This window comes from Diadema antillarum, unplaced genomic scaffold (assembly GCF_040938485.1).
Source record: "Diadema antillarum isolate AM-2024a unplaced genomic scaffold, OU_Dant_1.0 seq00000821_RagTag, whole genome shotgun sequence".
Lineage (NCBI taxonomy): Eukaryota > Metazoa > Echinodermata > Echinoidea > Diadematoida > Diadematidae > Diadema > Diadema antillarum.
This window is the reverse complement of record NW_027271698.1, coordinates 3,672,294-3,698,514: the sequence shown is the minus strand read 5'-3', so window position 1 is coordinate 3,698,514 and position 26,221 is coordinate 3,672,294. Positions and strand designations below refer to the sequence as shown.

General features: G+C 36.8%; 1 protein-coding gene across 1 annotated transcript in view; it reads left to right on the top strand.

Moving 5' to 3' along the window:
• The window catches only part of LOC139739945 (uncharacterized), a 67,006-nt gene that overhangs the window by 13,518 nt on the left and 27,267 nt on the right, over positions 1 to 26,221 (top strand). The window contains exons 3-4 of the mRNA XM_071650545.1: positions 10,385 to 10,553; positions 25,888 to 26,058. Coding sequence (XP_071506646.1) covers positions 10,385 to 10,553; positions 25,888 to 26,058 — 340 coding nt within the window. The remainder of the gene's footprint in view (positions 1 to 10,384; positions 10,554 to 25,887; positions 26,059 to 26,221) is intronic.

The window sequence follows — 26,221 nt, the reverse complement described above, 5'->3', positions numbered from 1 at the left end:
GGAAGAAAGCGCATGCAACTTTCGAGGGAGAAGTGTTTGATTTGTCAGCGCTACGGCAGGTGGAATTTCTCCAGAATATTTTCCGCTTTGCCCCTGGTTTATTATTCATCCTTCCACTTTCAATTCAATTGCTCTCGCCCTCTCTCTATCTCTCTTTCTTATCTTTCTTCGTATGCTTTGTTCATTGCGTACCTTACTTTTTTATGTCATTTGTAAAGTGTTTCATTTCAAGGGGCCCAAATAAACCGTTTGCTCCAAACTGCTGTGTATTTTGATGACTCTTTTCAGGTTAAATTTTTTATTTTCAAAAGAGGTCAGGGGGATGTGTACAAACTGGTAACAGACAACCAGTGTGATGTGCTTGCTGATAAAGTGAAAGATGATTTTAGAATTACATTGTAGCTAAAAGTGCTACATATAAAATGCATTTTACCATCAGATATTAAGAGCTTTATAGGGACTGCTATTTAAATTCATTTGTACCTCAAATGTGTTCATTTTGGAGAAATATGTGGTATCGTATGAACCAATTTTCTACCAATTACATCGTGATAAATTTCTAAAATTAACAGCAATTGACTTTGAAAGAGCTACCTGTCAGGTTGAATTATAAAAAAGTGGAAAATTTTGAGCACAATCTTCAAAAGTTTTTATAGAAAATGCCTCTGGATGTGCTGAAACACATCCAGGGGTACAACTAAGTGTGTGCTGTGTGAATAGTTAAGAAGACTCATTGAGATATTCATAAAAGTCTAAACTCATCCAGATACATGTATGTACATCCCCAAATCCTTTGTTTGAAATGATCTGGAAGGTTTGTTCCACCTCCCTGGTTTGGGGGAACAGTGAGAAAGCGTGCGTGTGTGACTTGCTGGAAGTTTGTTGTGCCTCTCGGCATCGGCACCAGGGAGAAAGAGCAGGCGGAGTGTGGCTGACTTGAAGTTTGTTATGCCTATCGGCAGTAACGAGTGTGGGCCTGCCCTGTTTACCCATATAATTGTATCGCATTACACGCTGCACTTTCCCCAAGATGGCCATACGATTTTAGAGTTTCCCCAAATTCCATTCCATAGTAATCTTTTTTAATGTGTGTGTGTGCAAGTGTGTGTGCGTGTGTGTGTGTGTGTGTGGGGGTGGGTGGGTGGAGGGGGCGGGTGGGGGGATCCTCCTTTCTGTGTCCTCTGGGGTTCGATGACCCTTGTTGCCAAGTTGAAAATTGAATTACCCTTGGCTCTGGTCCCCTCCGCTTCAAACCTAGACAATGGAACTGGAAGTATTTCATGATTCTCAAGGTATTGATCTTTGAGATATGGTAGTGCCGCTTTCTGTCAGAGAATTTTCATCACATGCAAGTCACGTTCTTTAGTTGCAAGATATGCACATTATGGAAAACAGTTTTATTTGTCTGTGGTGCATGTTTGAATCAAGTGTATATTAAAGGCATGATTTGCGATTTACAAATGAAAAAAGCCCCCAGAATTAGTGCTAAACCATCAACAGTTACATTTATTGAGAAAAATACTGATATTTCGTTATATCTTAGGCTTTCTTGCGAAAATTTTATATGGTAGGATGTTTTGTGATACAGCAGACCTCCATATATGCATCAAATGTGATATCTTGAACATTTTTTAAATCACTGCTCCCAAAGGTAAACAGTACCTTTAAAGACAGAGTTTTAAATTGCAGATCATGTCTATAATTGGAAATGAAGCTCAACACATATTCCATGGTGCTTTTACTTTATCATTGTCAGGATTTGTAGGTAGTATGTTTCTGTCATTCAGCGTTCAATATGATTATATTCCATGTAATTAGAGTTTCTTTTCAAGGAAAACACTTTTTTTTAATCTTACAGCATTCATATATTATATGTCAGTTGCCTAGATCTGTACATATTTGGATAAAAAATTAAAAAACAAATAGAGAAAAATAGCTGACTAAAAAGAAATCGAAGAACCAGGAAAAGGAGAATGACAGAGAGAAATTGAATGATTTATCTCTTGTGAAGACTTTAGATGCAGCCAAGTCAATTTTGTGCAAGACTTTATTGTAGTTTGGTGCTTTCAGTAGATTGTTGACTTTTGGAAGATCTCTCATCAAATCAGAACAAACTAACAAAATGATATGTCTTATGGGCAATGTACACTGCAGGCTTGTACAGGCTTATAGCTATCTGGTAGAAATTTTGAATGCAGAATTGCCATTGTGCACTGGAACCTTTCACATAATAATCTTACGTCAGCGTAGATAGACCAAGATTTGAGACTTTAAAATCCCGACGTGAAGAAAAGCTCACCAGCCGACCTCGCACTCATAATTCCCCTAGCAAGAAGAATTGTGGTTAAGTCATTTCGGTTGAAGTGGAACCGTGTGTTCGGCTTTCTGTGTTAAAAAAGGGGAAAAAATGATTAGTTTTCAAGATGGAAATGGCAACAAATATAGCCAAGTCATGTGACTGACAGGCATAACGTCATCCTGGGAGATAGAGGAGACAACCGTTGGAATCTTCATCACAGTGAGGCGGTTTGTTTGGCTCAGAACTCTTGCACTTTGGGAATCGGATAGTACGTTCACACTCTGCTGTCTCTCGCTTCATACTGTCTCTTCATCTCTCGGCCAGATTAAACAGAGAGAAATAAATGAAGCAAAATCTGATTATCAGACCACTAAATCATAGAGAGTTAAAGAAGATACCTCCACCAGATATATCCCTGTCTAATTGCTCATTGGTTGTTCAAAGCGAGGGTATTTCTTTTAGGTCAAAAGGTATATGATGCTTTCATATAGTGTCCACTGTATGATCAAGGAAGACACAGTTTTTTCCTTTAACCCATTAGTCACTGAAAAACTTGAAACTGCCCATCCTTTTTTTTAATAGTTTTATGTTGTACCCTTTTTTGTTTTCATATAGAAAATGTAATTATATCATTTGAAAGAGGTCAAAGGTCAACAAAAGTATGTCAGAATTACTTCTGTGACATACCGTTCTCTTGGTAAAGTCTTAACCCGTTGAGGAGGAGTCCCGAGTATTCTCGGGCAGGTGTCTATGGGAAATGTGTGTTGTAGTAAAGTCAGTCCGTCCTCAACGGGTTAATAAGCTTTGAAATAAACATGACTTATAACAGATAAGAATAAACATGCAGTGAGCTATTTCACACCAGTTAGAAAGTTGTCAAAATGGCAGCAATATTGCTGTAGCTTCCGGAGAACCATAGGCCATTAGGCATATGTACAGAATCTTCAGTTGCTGTGAACTATCAAAGTTTCAATCTTGACTCAAAACTTAGCAAACGCAGGCCTATTTTTGAAAGTCATAACATTTTGCTGTTGTTTCTTTTTTTCGCACAATAATGAAAGACTTACCCCATGTCAAAGAGGAGACCATCTTTGTGAATGAAGTTTGTATAAGATGAGAAGGAGGTTGTTGTGTGCATCTTAATCTAGTTTTATCCCACCAAGTTATTAGACAGTTGTGTTACAATCAATTATCTCATCACTTTGTCTTCAGTAGATGATGGCTCATTGCACACTACAATCACCATGCTCGTAGCAAGGCAATCTGTTCTAACTAGATCTTGTAAGAGAGTGATAACTAATGGGCTAGTAATCAGTATAAGTGTCAATGAAGGAATGTGTAATTTATTTCCCTATTAGAAACCCTCTTCCTAATCTAGCCATGAAGAGATTAAATACTATCCCATTAATGCAACAAAATTAAATCATTTCTTCATCTGTGAAGGTGGAAAGATATGGATATATGTGTTGTAAAACGAGGAATGTTTGCGTGCATTTTCATTTCGCAAATTTCGTGAGAGCCAAGTTTCGCAAAATTGAAATGCATGCTAAAGATCTTGTCCACACTGTATGCATTGAATGTTGGAGGCAACTCACGAAAATTTCATGCTGCGAATATGGCCATCAGCTCTCCTTCGCGAAAATTTAATGCCGCGAAAATATTGTGTTTTACAGTAGTTATATTCATATTTTCCTCTCTTCTTCAATGTATTCTACCGATGTATTTTTCATTTAGCTTTCTATTCATGGGTTGCAGATTTTGCTTCTGACCGAGAAGAACCTGCAAAAATTACAACCTCCTCAAAGAGAGGAAATTCTCCACTTTTATTGTTAAATTCATGGGATGAAATTGCACATTTTCTTTTGTATAATTGAAAGATGAAAGAAACAAACTCTGCTTTTTGTTTCCTTTGCTGAAATGAATAGGAAGACAGTTAAAGAAAGGACAGAAGCTTTTATGAGACCTTATTTTCCCCCACATAAAGCCTTCTAAATGATGTCATTCGAAGTGACGGTTTAACCCCCAAACATTTAACCTTCTTCATGCCCCACCTGAGCACAAACAGAAACCATATTTATGACATAACTTGTGAAATCTTCCTCTTGTTTGGTTCATCTTGTCCTTGCGATGAATCGAGGTAAAGCTCAGTGTTTAGCCATCTCCTGCTGCAGTCTGACTTCACCGTGTTTGGACACAAATAAATTGCTCATCATTAATCCAGGCAAGGGCCCAGAATTCCTGTCGACAAGTCCCGTAGCTTTGAAGCAGAAGTACGGCCGACAAAAGACTTCGGCAAGATCGGACTGGTGTTCTCGGTGAAGACAATGTTCTTTCACGGCAGACCGAACAAAAGTCTTCCGTCAGTCTTGGTTAGCATAAATCTTTGACAAATAACAAATTTATTACGATAAAAGTGCATGGGACATCTTCGGAGACCGATTTGCTCACTTGAGTCTGATCCCATTCAGAGAGATTGATGTCTGACAGGCTGAATAAGAGAAGCCATTCAAACGAAACAAACAAATTGGTATCAACTCTCTCGTTTTGTGAGGGGGGTAACTGCCCCATGCCAATGCACCATCGAGGCTATCTCACAAGAACGCGCCATTGCTTTTTCCTTTAAGAGCCTCTTCGCAGTGATTCCACGTTGTGAATTGAGTGCCTACAAATATGAAAGACTAAACCTAGTCTGCTAAAGTTTGGATTAAGACATGTATCTCTGTTCTGTATTTCCTCCGTAAAGGGGTGTGGAGTCGCATGTTGGCACACGTTACCCTTTGGACAGAAGTTGAAGACTTCAGTCTTTTGCGTCCTAGCTTACAGCCTCGTTGTCCATTGCGGAAACAGACACTCTGTTTCCCAGTCAGCCACATGTGGAAAGTGGAAATGTACAAATGAATGAAATTCATTAGGCTCTTGACATTTTCTGTGGAGGGGGTTGGGGGTGGGGGTAGCATCTTGCGACTCATGCGTCATCGTGATAATCAGCAAAGGTCACTGACATGTTTGAGGTGGGATCATCATGGTTGTCTCCTGAGGGCGGGGTGGGAAAAGGGAAGTGGGCCACCCTCACTGCTGTTGTCGTAGCATGGCGGACGTGTCATAAAAAGAGATTGATATAGCGCTTTCAGATACAAGTTATATATTCATACGATGTATACTCATACGATGTATATTCATACAATATATATTCATGCGAAATATGTGGATATATGATGTTTTGATATGAAATCATTCAGACACAACGTCCTGATATACGATAATCATATGGCAGCATCAGACCTCTCTTGCTGTAATGTTTCATGGAAAGATCATGAATACACATCAGTCTCTAACTTGCTCCGTATAAACTTTGTGCGGGCTTTGTGTTTTTCATTTCAATTTCATCATATTTCAAATGGGAATACCCGAGCATGAAATACGTGTTTATTCAAAATGTTACTGGATACATCAGTGAAGGATAATTAGTGTCCACAAATAATACCCTATGAGAAAAATTACTTAGACGTATATAGGTATTCAAATTAATGATGAAGTCTATGTTGGTGTGTTGAAAAACTTCATCTGCATGCTTGCATACATTTGCTTTTGTGTTCTTGTCAAAATCTGAGACGCACTGCAAATGATCTTCAACTACTGGCCATTGATGACGCATCCTCGTTAGGGCTTGCCCAAGTGCACAGGTATCAAGCCTGTTTCATCTTAATTGGATTACGTGACGTGTTTGTCGTAGACTTCCCCTCTCCCACGTTATGTTTGCTAATGAGTCAATGACAGCCAAGATTTGACACAGGTTCACTTGGTTTCCATCCTCTGATTGGCACTAATTGGTTAGCCATTGTGTGTGGAATCTAGACTACATAATAGTCTTACAGTTCTACTGTGCAGACCTCATATGCCACCATTCTCCAGTAAGATAAATAAATGTATTCAAATATTGCCTTGCTCATGTGTAATCTCTCTAATGGAATATTTGGAGAAACTATTAGCAGTGGGTTCTTAAGTCTTTTGTTTGTGTCTGTGTGTGTGTCAATCTGCATCAGACATGTTGAGGTATGTACTTTGAATAGGCGAGCTGTTGATAAGGAGGGTAAATATTGGGAAACACATTACTACACAGTTTTATTTGTCCACTCACCCGGCAGGTGTCAAGTATCTTAATTGTGTGATGTAATCTGCCATGGTTGGAGACCAATCTGTTTTGAGATCGCACGCAAAACCATGCGAAACACTTTATTACTGTAATCAGATTGATTGGAATGTGAATGATGTCTGCGATATTGTGATTAATGTTATCAGCAGAAATTCTCTTTCTTTTTAACTTTGTATTATATTTGTTTTCATTGTTATTATTGTTATTATTATTATTATTATTATTGGTAGTAGTAGTAGTATTAGTATTAGTAGTAGTAGTAGTAGTAGTATTAGTAGTATTATTGTTATTGTTATTATTATTATCATCATCATCATATTGTTATCATCATGGTCAATGTCATTATTATGATTATCTTTTCAATAATTGCAACATTACGATTGTCATCAGTATATCATTATCATCACCATGATTATCAGTTCTTTTGTCGATCGTCTCGATCATTACAAGGAATATTGCGCTAGTAGTAATGAAAGCAATAGTTGTCGTTACTCTGCTGTTTTTGTTACGTCACTGTAATAGGTAGGTCTATATGTTAGATTTTTTATGATTGTATTGCCTTCAGTGAATTTTTCAGACTACCTGTAAGAATCAATATTTATTGTAAACTTGTTGATAGATGGGTCTTTGTCAAGGATGACTGGTGAGGGGTGTCTAGAGTCAATATTAAGTGGCTTTGAGATCATTTACTGGTGGGAATGTCCAGTTTTTCTGAATCCCACCTGCATATTTTGGAGTATGATAGCCATGTTGAGTGAGTTAAATTCTATATTTGATAAAGTAAGAGTTTTTTGGGGTCAGAGTATAAGCCGTGTATGTGGATTGAAGAACTTCGGGGGAAAAAAGAAATTGGAGCATGCAAGCAAGGATATCCATCAAACTGGTTAGTTAGAATTTGTCTCCCTCCTTCCTAATCCAACACAAACATGTCCCGGTTAGCACTGGCATCCCTGGGCTTCCATTCCCAACGAGGTTGAAGGGGTTACTCCTTCCGAAAACACGCACACCTCAACATCCAAACACTGGTTCCAGCACCCCTGCAGATCTCCCCCTTCCCCGATCCCTTCTCCCCTCCGCCCACTGTCAGATCCACTCTCCCCGCCAAATCTCGCTGGTGAGATGGACTGGCAGCTTGGCAGATTTTGATCGAACGCAGACGTCATGGTTTTCGGAGATGGAGGTATACATTCTCTCCTCTCCACCTGCTTGTTTCCTGTAATTGCAACTTGTTAGCTGGAGGCAGGACTCAGAGATGGTATTCAATGTTGGCCTAGCTACTGACTTTAGTTTCACACGTTGGCTGAGAGACAACTCCCCGTTGTACTGTTTAGCTAGTGACCACGAAGGCTGGATACTTGTCTCCTTACAAATCCACCTGCTAATTCTGTCGAAATTGATTTGTATTTCCTCTCTCCTCTTTCATCCCCTCCTCCTTCCTCTCTCTTTCTGTTACACTTTATCTCTTCCTTTTTACATCTATTTGAGTATTTCTCTATTTCTGTCTCTTACATATCTTCCTATCTCAGCATACACTGTATATGTTTCCATTTTATCAAAGTCTTCCTTAATTCTGTACTGGAAGCATAATTTAGATCATACAAATTTGTGAATCAAATGAACTCACTTAAAATCAATTTAGAACCATAAAGGACTCGATAAGAACAGCTATGTAATGATATGTTTCAAGAGTCATATTTGCTTTTGGGAAGGTCAGAATACTGTGAAACTAGAACTTTCGCAGCATGAAACTTTCACAAATGGGAGCTGATGGCCTTTTTCATGTCATGAAACTTTCGCAAATTGCCACGGCATTCAACGCATTGTGTAGACGAAAAACTTTTCGCTTGCAGTTTACTTTTATGAATCCTGGCTCCTCGCGGAATTTGTAAAAGTTTCATGCATGCTAAAATTTCTGGTTTTACAGTATTTAGTTTTGCAGTGCTTTTTGCTGAGCTTAGGAAGTATTAATAATGGTGTGATTAATACACCATGATATACTTTTTAAGTATACTTGTAATAGCCACTAGATACTTACATCCAGTTTGAATGAAACCTGTTGTTTCTTTTCCCTCATTTCTTCCTCTCCCTCTCCTCTCTAACCTCATTCACTTCTCACTGTGAGCTGCTCCTTTGTGTGTTGTCATTTAGCCACGAGGCGAAAGACCCTCAAAACTTTCTCTTGTTTGAGGAGAGATTTGGACTCTTTCTGCAGTTAGAGCCAAAAGCGATGCCCCCCCCCCCCCCCCCAATAGATGGGTGGGATGGGGTGTAGGAATGGTAAGAGGGTAGAATCATGAAGTGGTCTCTGGTAGTAGGTCTTCATCCTCCTGTAAACTCTCATTAAGGATTAGCACACTGCAATTGTCTGCGGTCTTGTGCAATAATCAAACGTGCTAACTGGTATTGATCTGAAAGGAGAGGAATCTCCTTTCTCTCCTGTATCTTTCAGGAACACTTGAAAGAAAAAAGAGATGCTGTGTAAACACATCGTTTTTGAACCAAGATTGAAAATCTTTCCCTTTTTTTTTTCTCTCAAAGAAGGGAAAGAGAATCTGCAGCTTTCCATTTCTGAGGTATGAATCATATGTAGGAGATGTTTGAAGAGGGAATCTGGTACCACGATGAGCAAGATTACCGGTGGTGTAATTGGATTTTGAAAACAAAGCAAAATACCTGAAAGAGTGCTTTTGGCTGTTGAGCTGTTTGCGGTAAATAGTTGGTCGTCATTGCCCATTGAATTGAGTCCATTCTGTGCTGGAAAGAGAAGGTGATGAGATTTGTCCTTCAGAGAATCTTAGAGTCCTTGTATCTGTTCACCTTTTGTTGAGATACCATCTTGTATGACACTTTTAATGTGGTTCAGTGCTTGTCAGACTGCACAGAAGGTTACCATGGAGTCATACCTTTCTGCTTCTACAATCACACAAACATTTATGTAATTCAAACATGTTATTTCACCATCTATGACAATCCATTATTGCATAAGTGCAGTGGCTGTAAATGAACAAGTACGAATATGCACACACAAAAATCCGAGAAGTATATAGCTGCAATTTATATCAGGTCTGTAAAAATAAATCATGTTAATCAAGCCAGTTAAGTTATATAGAAAATTAATCGAGACAAAATTGTTTAGGTGTGATAATGAGTGGATGGAGGTTTGTCATTTCCAAAGTTATGAAACATCAATTCTGTTTCTTGATGAAGAAGCAGTGGAGAGGAAGAACATGCATTTATCCTGGCTTTTTTTTCCTACAAATGTTTGGAAGATTGAGTGCAAAAAAGTTAATTTTTGGTGTTAATATCTCAATTACTTCCATCACTCAACAATCACACTTTGTCTATTAGTTTCAGTAGCCAGATAAAGGTTTTAGTCTTTTCTCTATAGGAACAAAACAACTTACAATGATTTGAACAACCATGTGAGTATTGATGTGTGAGAGGAGAATATCTTATTATGTGGGAAGGCTGTGATACAGTAGATGTAATTCTTGATTCTCAAGCAGGACATCTTGACAAGGACACAAAGTACGAACATTCATGCACCTTGTTCTGTCACAAGTATACGTATGACCTTCTTGACTCTGGGGAAAAAGTGGATATACGTGTGTGCCTAGTTATATGCTGAGACCATAGTACTGGAAGAGCGCAGTAAACATTTATTAATTAACAGTTGATGAATAAGACTGTATGTTCATTATTGTTGTCATTTATATCATTTTTAGTACTACTACCACTACTACTGCTACTACTACTACTATTACTACTATTACTACTACATGTACTTCTACTAATGCCACTACTACACATACTATGACCATTATTACCTATACTAAAGCTTTAACTTTTATGATTATTGTATAGAATCAAGGCATCATGCATGTGTGAATTTTAATAGTGAATCATTTCTGCATTATTCCTATTTTCTTCAGGATGATCTTGGAGGCATAGGGAGGAACTGTCCTCACCAGAACAAGGGGCAGACCTCATGCATTGGGTCGGGTCGCATCGATGCCAGCTGCTGCCTGGATTCACACTTCAACCGGGCGTGTCACTACCGCCCCGGCTTGATGACGGGTGTGGTCTGCTGCAAGTTGCCAGGTAACGATTGAAGGAATGACTTTATTCAGGGAAGAATTCACCCATGGAGAAGGTTACCCAACAAAGTGAATTTTAGTGAGAATTGACTTATATCACAATATGTAAAAGAACAAAAAACAGTTTAAAAAGTTTCAATAAGTCATATATTGTTGTATTTTGGTCATCTCAGAAGAGCTGTTGCATGCAATTGTGTCAATCATAGCTTGTACAGAACTCTCTATACTGAGACCTGTTTATACAACCTTTTATCATATGTTATCATCGATTACCATTTATCATTCATGCCATCTGTATAAGTTACAGAGCATACATTACACAAATCATACTTTTTGCATTAAAAGAAATTAAAAGAAAAAACCACCTCAGAAGATGCAGTGTATCCAGGACTCTGTTTCAGGTGCATCAATGATATAATGTCCTCAAACAACTTCACAAAGGGGAAATCAATACTATCTTTGAATTTCAAGTAGGGTCAAATTTTGGGTAATTTTTGAGAAGTGTGATGCCAGAGTCATTTTTATATGACAGAGGAACCTACATTGTATGGCCCTTGAGTGATATGTAGATGACATACTAAGGGTTTTTCAAGCCTTTGTAGATATTTCTTTGTCCAATTAGGTTTTACATTTTCACCTATTTGCTGAAAGCAATTATATAAATCAAGACAGCTTTCTTATAGGGGAGATTTCTATTTACTACCTTTTTTTTGTGAATATATAACCTTCTTTAACTGTAGCCAATCTCTTTTGTTTCTTTTTTTTCTTCTAATCAATATGTTCTTTCTCTTGTTGTGAATGTCATTTTTTTCTTTTGTACGGTATCATATTGTGTTGCTTTATGCTGTAAATTGATATATGGACGCTACTGAAAAACAGCCTTGAGGCTAATAGTAGGGTTTCTTTTTTATCAGTCATATTGAAATAGATTTAATAGTTTTTTGAGAGTAGAAATCAATATGGTTATTGGAATCTAGATATTCATATCAATCACCATATGTTTATTTTAGATTTTGCAAATCTGATCTGTTCACCAATCACTTTTCTTCTTTTGCATAGGAACATATTGACCAAAGTTATACTACTCATGGCTTTACAATAACTTAACAGGACTTCAGAATAGTGCAAGTACTTTAGCCATACAAAATAATTTTGATATGAACTTTTAAGAAGTGGACAATTTAAAAAAGACAACTTAAAGGGAAACTCTCCTTGGCATCATAGGGAAGTGAATTACAGAGATTTTGACAGTGCTATCTTCGATTGTAGGTCCTCCAAGATTAAATGTATGCTTTGTACTTTTAAAGGCATACTTCATGTATGTGATACATTTCATTAAAAAATAGATTTGTGGATGCATTGTGATATATTTTATGGTAATTGGATATTCTACCCTCAAGCAATGTACTATAAGACTTACTGTGAATTCCAAAACAGCAAACAAGCAAGAAAAGCAAAGAGTATTTTCTATTTACCCTAACAAATAACCAAGAGTAAATTAACTTGAGATATTTACAGTTCCTTACTGATGCTATCACAGATATTTGGAATATTTACCAAAGGGGGTCATTCTTCCTTTAACTTGCATTTCTTGGAATATGCAGCTAAATTTGAATGACACTTCAGTCTGAAACTGTGTTTTCTATCTGAATCACTTGGTTTGGGGTGAAATAGGTTATAGTCTTCTTTTTTTTTTCAATTTCAAGGGTGATTTTACTTCTCTGAGAGATAGTATGAGATTTCTGTCTTTCTTGCAGTTATGAATGAAAGGGGTTAGAAAGCAAGAAAGAGGTTAAGAAACCTAAATATTTGAGACCAGGAGAGTTGGAGACCAGGAGAGTTGGTTTCGTGGTAAACCAAGAGAAAGGCAAGCTGCAGGCAATCTGCTTGAACCTGTTGATCATACTTCATCCTTAAAGTGTTGATAGATTCCTGAAGAAGTTGAAGGAAGTTAGAAGTAGTGGCCAGTATTTTCACAGTCTCCATATTTCATTCCATTTCCATACTCTGTTTGTTTGTTTTTTGGCCAGTGGCATCCACATGTATGTTTTAATTCCAGGTTAGGGAATGTTATATCCTAATTTGGCAATGATGAATTATAATTCATCGTTTGAATTTTGATTGTCAATATTTCATAGGGAGTTGGTATTCACAACAAGGAGAAATTAACCTTATCTTGTGGTAAAAACCACATTTCCATCCTAAAATAAAAACTGATGTCCTTACGTTGTTTCTCTGACCAGGTGCTATGTTTGGTTTGTTGAAAAAAAAAAAGCAAAGTAATGTTTTACCTTACTTTCCAACTCAAAGTTAGGATCTTTTTAACATAATTTCACTTCATGATATCTTAAGAAAATGTAACGTTCAGAGGTTAATGCTCTACAAAGATGGTGCTGAGAAAAAAAAAAAACTGCAGAAAAATTATTTATGTTAATGCAGGATGTCAGTAATGATACTTGAGCTATCTTGGGAGGGTTTTGATGCCCTCAAATAAAAATTAGATTTGGGAATTATATTTAGTTCATCAAAATTCTTTATAAGACATCCTCTTTGCTGCGTGAACTCTCCTGAAGTGTCGATGCAGAACTCCGAAGATTCTTGGGGTCATATATTCCCCGAGGTATCCACTCATAACCTCGCAAATGCAGAATCACCCTACCACGCCCAAGATGTGAGAAAAGTCGAGCAATAAACGGTTGTTTATATGTGGGACTGAAGGCGAAAATGAGTCACACAGCTCAATGTTTCCCTTGAAGGAGTCTTGAATCTGCAGTGACATGTGTGACAGATTGACCTTCTCTCTGTGCGTACAGACAGTCAGCTGTCTGCATGGTGGCATTGTTATGTAATCATTTTTAGGAAAGCCCCCATGAAGTTTAGTTGACGACTCTAGCCCAGAGTGCCACTGTACTTGTCAGACGTCTCATGCTGTATGTGTCATTACTAGATGACCTTTGATAATTGATACGGAAATGGGAAAGAGGTCTGAATTTCCCGCACCAGAATTTCAATGATAGAATTATGAAAAGTTGATTGAAGAACTTAATACCAGAGTATGACTGCGTATTCTTTTGTAAGCTGCAAAACCTTAGAAGAAATCCTGTCAGTACAGTAAAGGAAATTTTCTCTCACTTTTAAAGTTCCAAGTTCTAAGTTTTAAGTTTAATTCTGCTAAGTTATGAGTAAATATTAATGAAGGGATTATGATAAAAGTTTCTGTGTAAGAAAAACAAGAAATGAAATTGGTGTTTTGGTGAAACATTTGATCTCTTTCCAAAGTATCTACCTCCAAAATTTTCAGCTGTCAATGCTACAGCCTTCATCAGCGGAATGACCCATCTTTGCCTTGATCACATGACGGTCAATAAGCGGGTCATAGACTTTCAATAGTTTAAAGGCATAATTTACCATTTGCAGATGAAATAAAAACCCAGCGTTAGTGCTTCAAAAAAGTTCTAAAATGTGAGTTAGGAATAGAAACAACCAATGTACAAATTAGAATTAGTATAATCATTGTTAAGTTTTCTGAAATACACAAAATATGAACAATGGTTGTGATAAAATGTTTCCAGACTAAACCGTCTACAGTTACAGTTCATTGAGAAAAACAGTGATAGTTCGTCATACATCAGGTTTTATTGCACAATTCTTATATGGTAGAATGTTTTGTGATACAACTGACCTGTTTCTTTTGTCTGGTAAATATTGTTGATTTCTTGCATTTTGTTAAAATTGTTGAAGTGCTTTGTGTCTGTTTAGAAAAAGTGCTATATAGATATTGGTTATTATTATTATTATTATTATTATTATTATTATTATTATTATTACTATTACTCTTACACATATGCATCAAATGTGATATCTTGAACATTTTTAAATCACTGCTCCCAATGGTAAACAAGACCACCTTAAACACTAATTTCAGTTAAATTTCTAAATACAGATGAGCTTCTACTCTAACAAAAAGAAGGAATATCTAGAATTTATAAAAATTACCTGACTCTGTCATGGTGCAAGAAGATGAAGGACTCTCACTTTCAGAGATATATATATATATTTTTCTGATATATCACTTGAATTTTTATATGATGGATAACCTTGTAGTTTGAGATCTCTTTATTGAGATGTTTTGAACACTTCAAGGGGAGAAAATCTAAAAATGTACAAAAATCTGGGAAAGTTTCCATCTCATACCTAAAGGGGACTATCGGGAGATTCCCGATTCTGATAGGGCGTCATGACACACTGTGAAAACACTCGCGACACATATTTGTGGGAGCATTGTCTCTGCTCAGAATGTACATGAGGTCATTTCTTCGAGATGGGAGGAAAGAACTCGAGGTAGGAGTGGGTCTAAACCCCCCTCATGGGTGTCGAGCGTTGACTCCTAGCGGGATCACCATCTGTCAGAGAGGTGTTGATAGCGTGTCATCTTCATCTCATGGCTCTCCCATTGACAAGTCCAAAGAGACAGGATGTGAGCTTTACCTCCATGTTAACCTTTAATTGGCCCTCAGAGTTTTGGAGATAGGACCTTAAAGGGATGGTATATTGAGACCTAACTTTTTTTTTGTGAGATAATGAGAAACCTTTCATGAAATGTGAAAGAGCATGTATTTCCAAGAGGAATTCAATGTTTATTTGAAGGAAGTTGATTTTGAAATGGCCGAGATATCCAAATTAGAGAGATCCTAGTAAAAGGTAGGACTCATCTTTTATCATGATTGCTCTGTATTACTTTGTTTTTGGATGTCTCAGCCATTCCAAAACTGATTTTCATCAGATAAACTTTGAATTCCTCGTAGAATGGTATGCTCTGCACTATTTCATATTTGTTTTCGTGGTATCTTGCAAAAAATTAAAAGCCCAATCCTCATCTTCACCAATGCAATACTATCCTTTTAAAGGGAAACTCTGTATGCTTCACCTTTATGTTAACCTTTAATTGGCCCTCAGAGTTTCTGGGTTAGGACTTAAAGGGATGGTATGGTATTGGCTGAGGTGAGAATTCAGTTTTTAACTTTTTGTGAGATACCTAAAATCCACTTTATGAATTGAGGGGGTCGGTGCAATATAGTGCTAACTCACACTTTTGTCAAAATTGAGTGACATGCATTTTCATAATCCTTATCCTTCACTCTAACCTCTGTGAAAATATCATATTTGAATTCAACCAATAAGATGGTAAAAAATGCATGCATTCATGTTTTATTTATGTACAATGTATGGACTTTCCAAACATTCAACAGCGATTATCTCAATATGACTATCGTGTGGGTTAGCACTATATTGCACCGACCCCCTCAATTGTTAAAAAGCAAACAGTTCTAAAAGAGGAATTCAAAGTTCATTTGCTGAAAATCGGTTTTCAAATGGCTGAGCTATCCAAAAACAAAGTAAAACAAAGTGATTCTAATAAAAGGTGGGTCCCACCTTTCTTTAGGATTGCTTTGTTTTGGATATCTCAGCCGTTTTATAACCAATTTTCATCAAATAAACTTTGAATTCCTCTTAGAATAAGATGCCCTTATATATTTCATTAGAGGTTTCTCATTATCTCACAAAAAAAAAAAAAAATTAGCGAAGAATGTTGGAAACCTCAAACCCTAGCTCAACTGCAACTGTAACGTCCCTTTAAAGGGAAACTGTACTGCACATTCCTGATGGGTTTGGACAAAGAATAAAGTAAAACCAACTGAACAGGGAATGTGTCATTTACAATACCCCCCCCCCCCCAAAAAAAAAAAAAAATGAATAATAAATAAATAACTAAATAAATAAATAAACAAATAAATAAATAAATAGATAAATAAAGTTATAAGAACTTAATGTTCTCAGTAGGATGATATTGATCACATTTACATATCGTCGTGCGCATGGCAGATTGTCGTTGGCGCGCTTCCGTGCGCATTGCAGATTGTTGTTAGCGCACTTCCGTGCGCATGGCAGAATGTTGTTAACCCTATGCGCACTCCCACACCCTAACGACAATCTGCCATGCGCACTCCCACACTGTAACGACAATCTGCCAGGCGCAGGGAAGCGCTGTAGCGACAATCTGCCATGCGCACGACGATATATGCAAATGAGATGTGAATTTACATGTATGTTATTTCATTTTTCATTTCCAACAAAAATGCAATTATAGTAAAACATGTACATATAATAGTTATACAAAATTAGTACAAAATTGTAATGAAGGAAATACTGTGACAATACTGAAGATTTCCAGTGAATTTATTTAAAGCCCAGAAAAATTCCAACCATTATTCTCAGTACAAATAGGGAGCGTTTTCTTGAGTAACGTGGGGTTAGTCTTTTATTTCTTTTTAAAACCTGTGAGGTGTATTACCATAATATTTCATACACAATGTCAGGAGACATTTCAGCCATGCCAAATTTTGTGATATTTGCAAAAGGGATATTTGACCTTTAAAGGTTAAATATGTCCCCATGCGTATTGTGATTGAGAGAAGGAAATGGTTACTGTTCTAACCTGTCTTTCATCAGCTCCATAGTATGTTTCAAGATGGCTTACCTTCACAAAGGTGTTGAAACCTATTCCACGGTCTTACTGATGGCCTTTTATACCAATAATGATGGTGGCTGCCTGAGTATACGAATATTGTGTCATTTTTTTTTTCATTGAGACTTGTGTGTGTATGTTTGCATGTGTTTGACAGAATCTAGGATCAAGTCAACTTTTAAAGATAAAGAAGTACATGTCTTGTTGAATATCAAGTGAAATTTTTCCTTTCCTCGTATGATCAACCTATGAAATAATGAACACTGATTTCAAACCTTATGCATTTAATATCATTGAAGTGGATTTTAATTAAAAAGAAAATAATATGGTTTCACTGGCAAAATCTCCAGACAACATAAAGTAAAAGATTTCAAAAATGCAGGTCAGGAGATTTCTGAAAACACAAAGAGAAAGCAGGTATTTGATGCAGTGAAACAGAAATATGTAAATTTGTGCTTTAAGTACAAGCAAATAAAGATTTCAGGGGATCCAAAATGGGAGAGAAGTGGAGACAGTGACTTGACATGAAATACAGAAATTTGTGTGGGAGTGACATCATTATTTCGATTCTTTCTGCTGCATCATGCTGGTTCTCCCTACATCATAACCACTGAAGACTTGGAGGATGTAGTGATGTCACAATGTACCCACAATCCATTTCAAGCGATTCTTCTCTCGAGTCTTTCTCCATGACAGCCAGCAGCGTCTGAGGCTATCATATAAAAAACAGCAACAACCTAAATCAGTTTCCAGGATAAACGGTCAATTATTCAATTACCATGCTGCACCGTAAACGGCTGACCAGCCAGCCTGTGAGTTTCTGCTATGCCCAATTAGCTAGGTAGACCATGCAGAATTATCTTCACGGCTCCTTGCGCTGTTTGGTCGCAAAGTTTCGGACTAAAAAGGTTGGCAGTCAGCTGTGAAAAAAATAACGCACCACCATTCCCTGAGGAGTCTGAATCTTTTAAAATAAGATGTGAAAATTATGACTCAGAAAAGATTCTTAATGAACTTATCAATCATCAAGATGGTATTAGTAGATACATTATATAAATATAACAACTTAAAATGTCAAGCTGTTGTGACCCTAGGCTGACAAAAAGCATGTAAGAATTTGCAGTTATCTTGCAGATTACAATCACCAAAACAATATTCAAAAGAAGTACTTTTATACTAGGATATACGTATTTATTTTGATTTGAATGATAAGCAAGTCATTTAGGCATTGATATTTTAAGGGGGAAATGAGGCTTAGGCAATCATTTAAGTTCCACTTGTTTCAAATAAATGAACTTTAACTTGTATGCAGAAATAATGAAATTTTGCGTGAAATGACTCACGCCAAATAGGTCAGTATAACTTTTGATAGATTCAACAAATACAGGTGGATATCAAACTTAACAGTGATGCATTTCCCATCACAGTTTCCGATGTATTATAGGGATATTGGCATTGTGATTGGAAATTGCCGGATTTCTTAAGTTGTCTGTCTTCATGAGACATGTATCTCTGCTATCTGTCACTCAAGGCTCACTTACCACCTGGACATCTGTCTCTTAGTAAGGATGAGTATGTCTAACCAGTCTTCTTACTACATACTTTGTGGCCGTCGGTGGCTTGAAGGGGAATGAAACCCAAATATACATGTGAATTGAGGAAATGCTGCAATATTAGTAGAATAAATCAGTGAAACTTTGAGGAAAACCTGTCAATCCATTCAAAACTTCCGAAAATGTGATGTCATATGTGACAAGGGATATAAGGAAAATGTATAGAGAATTTCACAAAATTTAATTTTTAATAAAGAGTACACATTCTATTGACTTCCTACTGACTTATGTTAAAGTTGATATTATTCCCCCAACTTTCTGAAAAAGGTGAGTCTGGTGCTCTTCCATTATGCTAGAAAAGTGAAATTCATTGAATTCTCTTTATAGTTTCCTTACATCATTTCTCATGTGATATCATTCTCCTTGATTAAACCTTGAACCTTTCTGTGGTGAATACAACAATTAACCTATGAGAAATGCTTCTAGTGAAGCCATGTAAAGTTTCATAGCAAATTTACATATACATCCTATATATTTTTAGGTCAGAAAAATTTGATGATTACTTGTAGATGTGACATGAATGCATCAATCATAACACTGAAATTGATTATTAAAGTGTATAAAAAAGAATAGCATTACTGAGGCCTCTGAATATAGATAAGGAGAAATGAGCATAGTCTGATTTAATGGCTGAGTTGGTTTCAAGTCACAAGGGCAGAGACTCCAACCCCAAGCACCTTCTGATCTGGAGATTCTCCCGCCCGAAACCCCTAGCAAACGGGAGACTCCAAGTTGATGTGTGCGAAGCGCGAAGTTCCTAGGGTTCTAGATGTTCTCTGGTGCTATCTAAGGCTTATTTTTTCAACATACGATAGCAATAAGTAAGAAATCCTTTCCAGCGGGAGACACAGAGCCAGGGCGGGAGAAATCAAATCTCAGATGGGAGAACGGGAGATTTTGCAAAAATGGGCTGTCGGCGGGAGATCTCCCGTCGAAAACGGGAGAGTTGGAGTCTCTGCAAGGGAGGAGTCAAAAAGTTTGTTTGTTAGCTATTTTTGTCTCATCTTTAAAAATGTATCCATTGTAATAATATTTTTTTCCAGGCTGTGAGTAGTTGCCGTTTTCTTTTGTTGAATAAGTGAGTTGAGAAGTGGGGGGGGGGGGGGGGGGGGTAAATGGTATGAAGGGAAGTTTTAGCCTGTGAAGGGGAAGTATCAGTAAGAGCCTGGAAAGAGGATAATCATGGGTTAATGCTTGGATTATGATCACTTTCACTGTCAGGCTTCCTGCCAAGGCTAGGCATGAAGTTTACTCTGGATTCTGTTTTCTATCTCTTTTAGGTTTTTTTTTCTTCATTTAGGTTACTACTTTAAAGGATGATACCTAGTCTAGTACTTAACTTGCTCCTTTTTTTTTCAAATCTATTTATTCAAAGGAACATTCTCAGTTTACAGCCCATTCAGAATAAGGTAAGCATATGCTGCTGATATAAAAGATACTAGCTTGATAATTGAAATTCCTAATATTCTATTTCAATCATCATAAACTTAATTTCAAATATTCATTTTTAAGCTAAATATGATAAGGATATATTCAACAGAAGATGATTTCCAGACTTTATATTAAGACAATAAATCTGCCTTTTTAAGAATCTGGCTTGCACTCACCAATCTTCAAAGATTTCCTTTATTTAATACATACACGTATTATTATTTTGGTGAGACATGAACTGGATCTATCAGTGTATCACACTTGTAATCGGATCATCTCACAATTTTTCATTCATTTGGAATATTGCAGTTAAAAAAATTTGAATTTCGGAAAATTGTCGTGATTTTTTGTAAATCGTGAGTAAAGATAATTATTTCCTTACAGATTGCAGTTGATTGTATCAGTGCAAATAATGTGTGATCCATGCTGAATTTCTCATGCTATGACAGCAACTATCATGGAAGGGGCTATGGGAGACACTTTATTCTTTGTTCTTTGTTAATAAATACAGCAATATTTAGATTTTTTAGAAGTTGTTGGCATAGAACAACTTGGGTACATGTCTTAGAACCACATTTGAGATACATGTGAATATATTAGTGATTAAATGGAATAAAAGGGCAATTTTGCAGTTACTTTTTTTTTTACGGGGGGGGGGGGGGCATGTTTTGGTTTCGTCAGGTTTATTTCTGTCTGTTTATATTCAGTATTTAAAACTTGAGTATGGGCTACAGGTTCAGAGAGAACATTTATGGAAGAAGTTTGGTATCCAAAAGTGAAACAAGATCTCTTCCTGTCTTCCGAGAAAATCTTGGATCTCTTGAGAACTTGTAAGAGTAGGCTTAGTAGATACATCTATTGAGAAACGAGAGACTGTTATCTCTGCCCAAATGGTATGACATTTGCAACTATCTCTTATGACTAATCTAACCTACTTAACTATCTGACCAAAATCTTTTTTTAAAAGTCATGAAAAGGGCTCCGAGATTTTCTCAAAATTTCTTGTACTGATTTGCTGTAATTACTTTTCTTGTACTGATTTGCTGTAATTACTTTTCTAGCAATATCATTGGAATATCATAAATATTTTCTCAAACTGAATAACGCTTTTCCATTGGAGAATACTACTTCAGCAAAATTTCTTGTCTGTTCTTTTTTTTTAAATCTCTCAAACTGATTTCTCTTACTACATATATTATATTACTCAAATTTCATGACTATGACTTTGGTTAATTTCTCGAAATATGTAATGGTCTATTGATAATCCTAAGGTCTCTTAAAAGATCTAGGAATGATGGGTAACTTGCCCCTGCAATCTGAGCAATCTCTCAGGACAGCAATATAAATATAAAAGTGGCATTATTATCACCATGGCAATGAGAGATAATTGCTCACCATTAGATCTTAAGAGGAATCCTTGCACAGGCCATTAGAACATGCCTTGCCTTTAGGCAAAAACCAAGTAGTCTTGGTAGTTCAAAAGACAGCAGCCCTGTGATCATAAATTCATGTTGAAATTTGACGGTGGAGGCACCAGGTTTGTCTCTGTCTAAGGTTCTTGAATATTTGGTTGGCTTTATGTGTCTGTAGCTAGAAGCGCATGCAAAGGAGTGTGGAAGAAATCGGATATGAAACACGAGAGACGAAAACCACGTGAGGGTGGTTTTAGTATCGCCACTTTACACTGAAAGGAGATACGTTTGAAAAAGTCAAGTGTGAGGTTTGCGGTGCTGTCCAAAGACAGGCAAGACATTCCCAGGTATTACCCCGCTAGTTATTCTTATGCCGACAACATCGAATAACATATTTCATAATGCTGGATGAAGTTAGCTCTGTCTTGATACCCTGGGTCAAATTCTGTGACAAGGGATCCAACGTTGGATTTTTAGTCTCCCAAGATTAGTCGTGGAAGGAGGGGCGCAGACTAAACTTCCGTCAGCCAGCCGCTGTTGTTGTCTTTCCGTCGATGATGAACTGCTTTTGAAAGTTCAACGACTGTGGCAATGTCGCGAGGGGTAGTTCCCTCAGGTGTCAAGCTTTCTCCCTGCAAAATACCTGTTTGGATGACTTGTCTTATAACTACCAACTAATGTTTCCTAATCCCATCCTTGTATTAACATGCATTTTTGTTCATAAAGGAAAAGGGGAAATGGGGGAACAGAAATTTGGTTGAAGACAAATTATATGCTTGTATTTTAAAAAAGTAGCAGTGGAAACAAAAGAACTATCATCTCTAATCACCCAAACTAGCTGGAAATAATCCAGTTTAAAATGAATTAGGGCTGTGGTTTTCTATTCAGCCATCTTTTATAAGAGATAATCATGAGTTTATCTCAGAACATCACTGTCTTTTGTGTTATATGGCATGGCTATCAATAAATACTTAATTCATATAAAAGACCAAGTATGTACCTGTTAATTGTTGAATTATTCAGTTGAATTATTTAATTATTGCATCAGTGATTGCTTCCTTTGAAGACTGCTCTATATCAAACATTCTCACAGTTGACTCCACACTTGCACTTACAGCTAGTTCTATTACACCTTACATATTCCTAGTGCTGTATTCAACATATTATGTGTTTAAACTCAGTATAATCTTGTCTTCAGACCTCATCAGAATTGTGAATAACTTTAAGATAACAGTCTTCTGTTAACATTTGTCATTTTTCTGAGTAATGCAGCAGGCAAAGCTAATGTTACTATCTGAAAGATTCACTCATATGTTCAAATGGAAAAATAAAAACTAATGTTGTCCTTTGTTTGTTTGTTTGTTTGTTTGTTTTTCAAATTGCTCTCATGAGTATTCATTTGTGTGATATTCAAGGATGCTAGCACTTTGTCCATTAATACTGTCAAGAAGTTTTTCTCACAATGATCTATAATTGATATATTCTTCATAATATACACATTGGCACACACAAGCAATGCACACACACACACATGACAAATACACAATCCACACACATACTTTTTTTAATTGTTCCATATTCCACAGTTCATACAATTTTGTACTCTATTTGATTTCTAAGAGAGAAGTACAACATGAAATAGTAAATTTTAGATGTAAAAAATATATAAGCAAATATGAAGAATGTGTAGTATAATAAACCTACTTTTGACATGTTCTGTACCCCTCTATCCTATCTCCAGTGCTGGTTCTATACTGGCAAGATTTGTGGGAAATGTTAAGAAATGGTTTCAGGCATGTAAATCATCTTACAGTGGTCAGGTTGAGGTGGACAAATTGAAAGTTGAGATGCATTTGAGGATAGGCAGTACCATTTTGGATCTCTCCTTTCTCTGTCACTGTCTCTCTCTCTCTCTCTCTTTCTCTCACTCTCCTTTGCTCCTTTCACAGTGGCACAACTATTAAAGAACAAGCTCGCCTTCATAGACATGTGGATTGAGTAAATGCAACAATATTAGTAGAACACATCAGTGAAAGTTTGGGGAAAATGGGACAATCCGTTCAAAAGTTATGAATTTTTACAGTATCTGCGCAGCCACTGCTGGATGAGAAGACTACTACAATGTATGATATCATATGCGTACAATGATATAAAGAAAATAAAAAGAGAATTTCACAAAACTTCACTTTTTGAATAAAGTGCACATCTCTTTGACTTGTTACTGACATATGTTAAGGGTGATATTATTCCCCCTGCCTTCTGAAAGAGAAGAGTCAAGTGTTCTTTATTATGCGAGAAAAGTGAAAATATGTTGAATTTCTTTATTCTTTCTTTATATCATTGCACGCATGTGACATCATACGCTGTAGTAGTCTTCTTATCCAGCAGTGACTGCACAGATACTTTAAAAATTCATAACTTTTGAACAGATTGTCCAATTTTCCCCAGACTTTCACTAATGTGTTCTACTAATATTGCTGCATTCACTTAACCCACATGTCTATGAAGGTGGACTTGTTCTTTAATTTTTCTTTCTTAGTCTTTATCTCTGTCTCTCTTTGTCTCTCTCTGTCTCTCTCCATCTCTCACCATTTCTTTTTTCTTTCAGTGCATTGTAAGTAGTCAGTTCCTGCATGTGTAAATGTTATGACTTTATAATAAACAATTATTGAGAAAAAACATTTTTGCTGATTAATCCTTCTTCAAACCAAGATGTTATGTAATATCTAATTTGATTTAATTTACCCTATTTGCTGAGTAATAGTTCATCTCAAAATAAGTGGAGCCAATGCTTAGAATCTTAATTTTCTTAATCTTAATCTTTAATTTTTTGTCTTTCGGTCAATCTTGACTTTCTCTTTTGAACTCAATATCCTCTTCAGAAATAAATACTAGATATGCCGAATATTTTACCAGGTTTTTATTTTTGCGAATTTCACGAGTCTGGTGCTTTTCGCGATGTTAAGGTACGCGAAAATAATGACTCTGATCTCAATGAATGTGACACACACGTATACATTCCTCTTGTCAGTGCAGTACCCCTCGATCGCAAATTTAACCACTTGCAAAATCATCAGGTAGTCCCGATTTGCGAAAATTTAGACTAGATAAATATATGGTGTATACAGTATCTCCAGTTGCCATCCAGTTAGTTACCATGACAACTTGTTTTATTTGGGGCATCAAAGGTTTCCACATCTTCCAAAGATATTGATTGAAGATCACTATTATATAACTGGAGACTGTCACTCCACCACTCAAAATATAAAGACACTATGAGAGTTTTTTTGGTGTCATCTGCATCCAAGTAATCAAAGTCTATTGACCGATTCTGTGATGCGCTATGTGTATTTTTGGCATGGGCAGCGCCATTACTCGGTGTCTCAGCCGACCCCCCCCCCCCTTCCCACTCCCCACCCCTCTCCCTACATTAGCACGCGAGCAGAATGAAAAACTGATGCATGGTTGCTTTAGCCAATGGGCGTCTCGTACTGAGTGCGCGAATGCTTGCTTAGTGCGCGAACCTTTGTTACAAGTGCACGATAAACATGTTGCCCAGGGGTGGGGGGGGGGGGGGGGTGGGGGAGAGCAGGGGGGGGGGTCGGCTGAGACACCGCAATTTGAACTCATGGCTACGCCCAGTGCCAGAAAATGTCTGCTGCCCTCAACGAACCCGAATCTTTCAATATTTCAAGTGTTTCAACATAAGTGAAAATCACCATCATAGTGCAAACAGTTTCCTTTGATATAATGATGTTCTGATTATAATGACGATGATGATGGTGATAGTAAAATTTGTCATTTACTGAGATATAATAGTGTCATGTTCTTTAATGCATATCATACTTATAATGCATTAAAGGCATTGTTTACCATTTGCAGATGAAACAAAAACCCAGCTATAGTGCTTCAAAATAGTTCCAAAATGTGAATTAGGGATAGAAACAACCAGTGTAAAAAAGTTAATTTGTATAATCAATGTTAAGTATGGTTAAATACACAAAATGTGAACTGTAGTTATAATAAAATTGTTTCTAGGCTTTAATCCATCTACAATTATGGTTGAGTGAGAAAAATAGTGATATCTCCCTGTATTTTATGCTGTATTGCAAAAATTTTATATGGTAGCATGTTTTGTGATACATCTGACCTACACATATGCATCAAATGTGATAACTCGAACATCTTTTAAATCACTGCTCCCAATGGTAAACAGTACCTTTAGTCAGTTTCCATCCCTTTCCAGATGCATCTCAGTGTTCCCTCATATACCACATCACACTCTATCACATGAGCTAATAGTCTTACTTTTATGATGATAATTCTAAAATGATTATTCTCTTAATCAATTTTCAGAAATACCTCCAGCCATCCACAAGAGATTTCCTGCCGAACTTCATGTGAGTCTTGGACAAGACATTAGCCTCCACTGCCCCGCCTCGGGGAATCCCCCACCGGTAATCCGATGGATCAAAGATGGAGACTTTGTGAGGGAAGACAGCTTTGGTAGAATCATCATAGAACAAGGTATGCACCCATGCTAAAAATTGACATTGAAATATATACATCAATCACTATATCTACCTGAAGACATGTATTTAATTTTTAATTACTGTATATTTATATATAGATACAGATAGATATAGATATATAGATACACTGATTGATTTACTTTTATTGTCCACCTGGT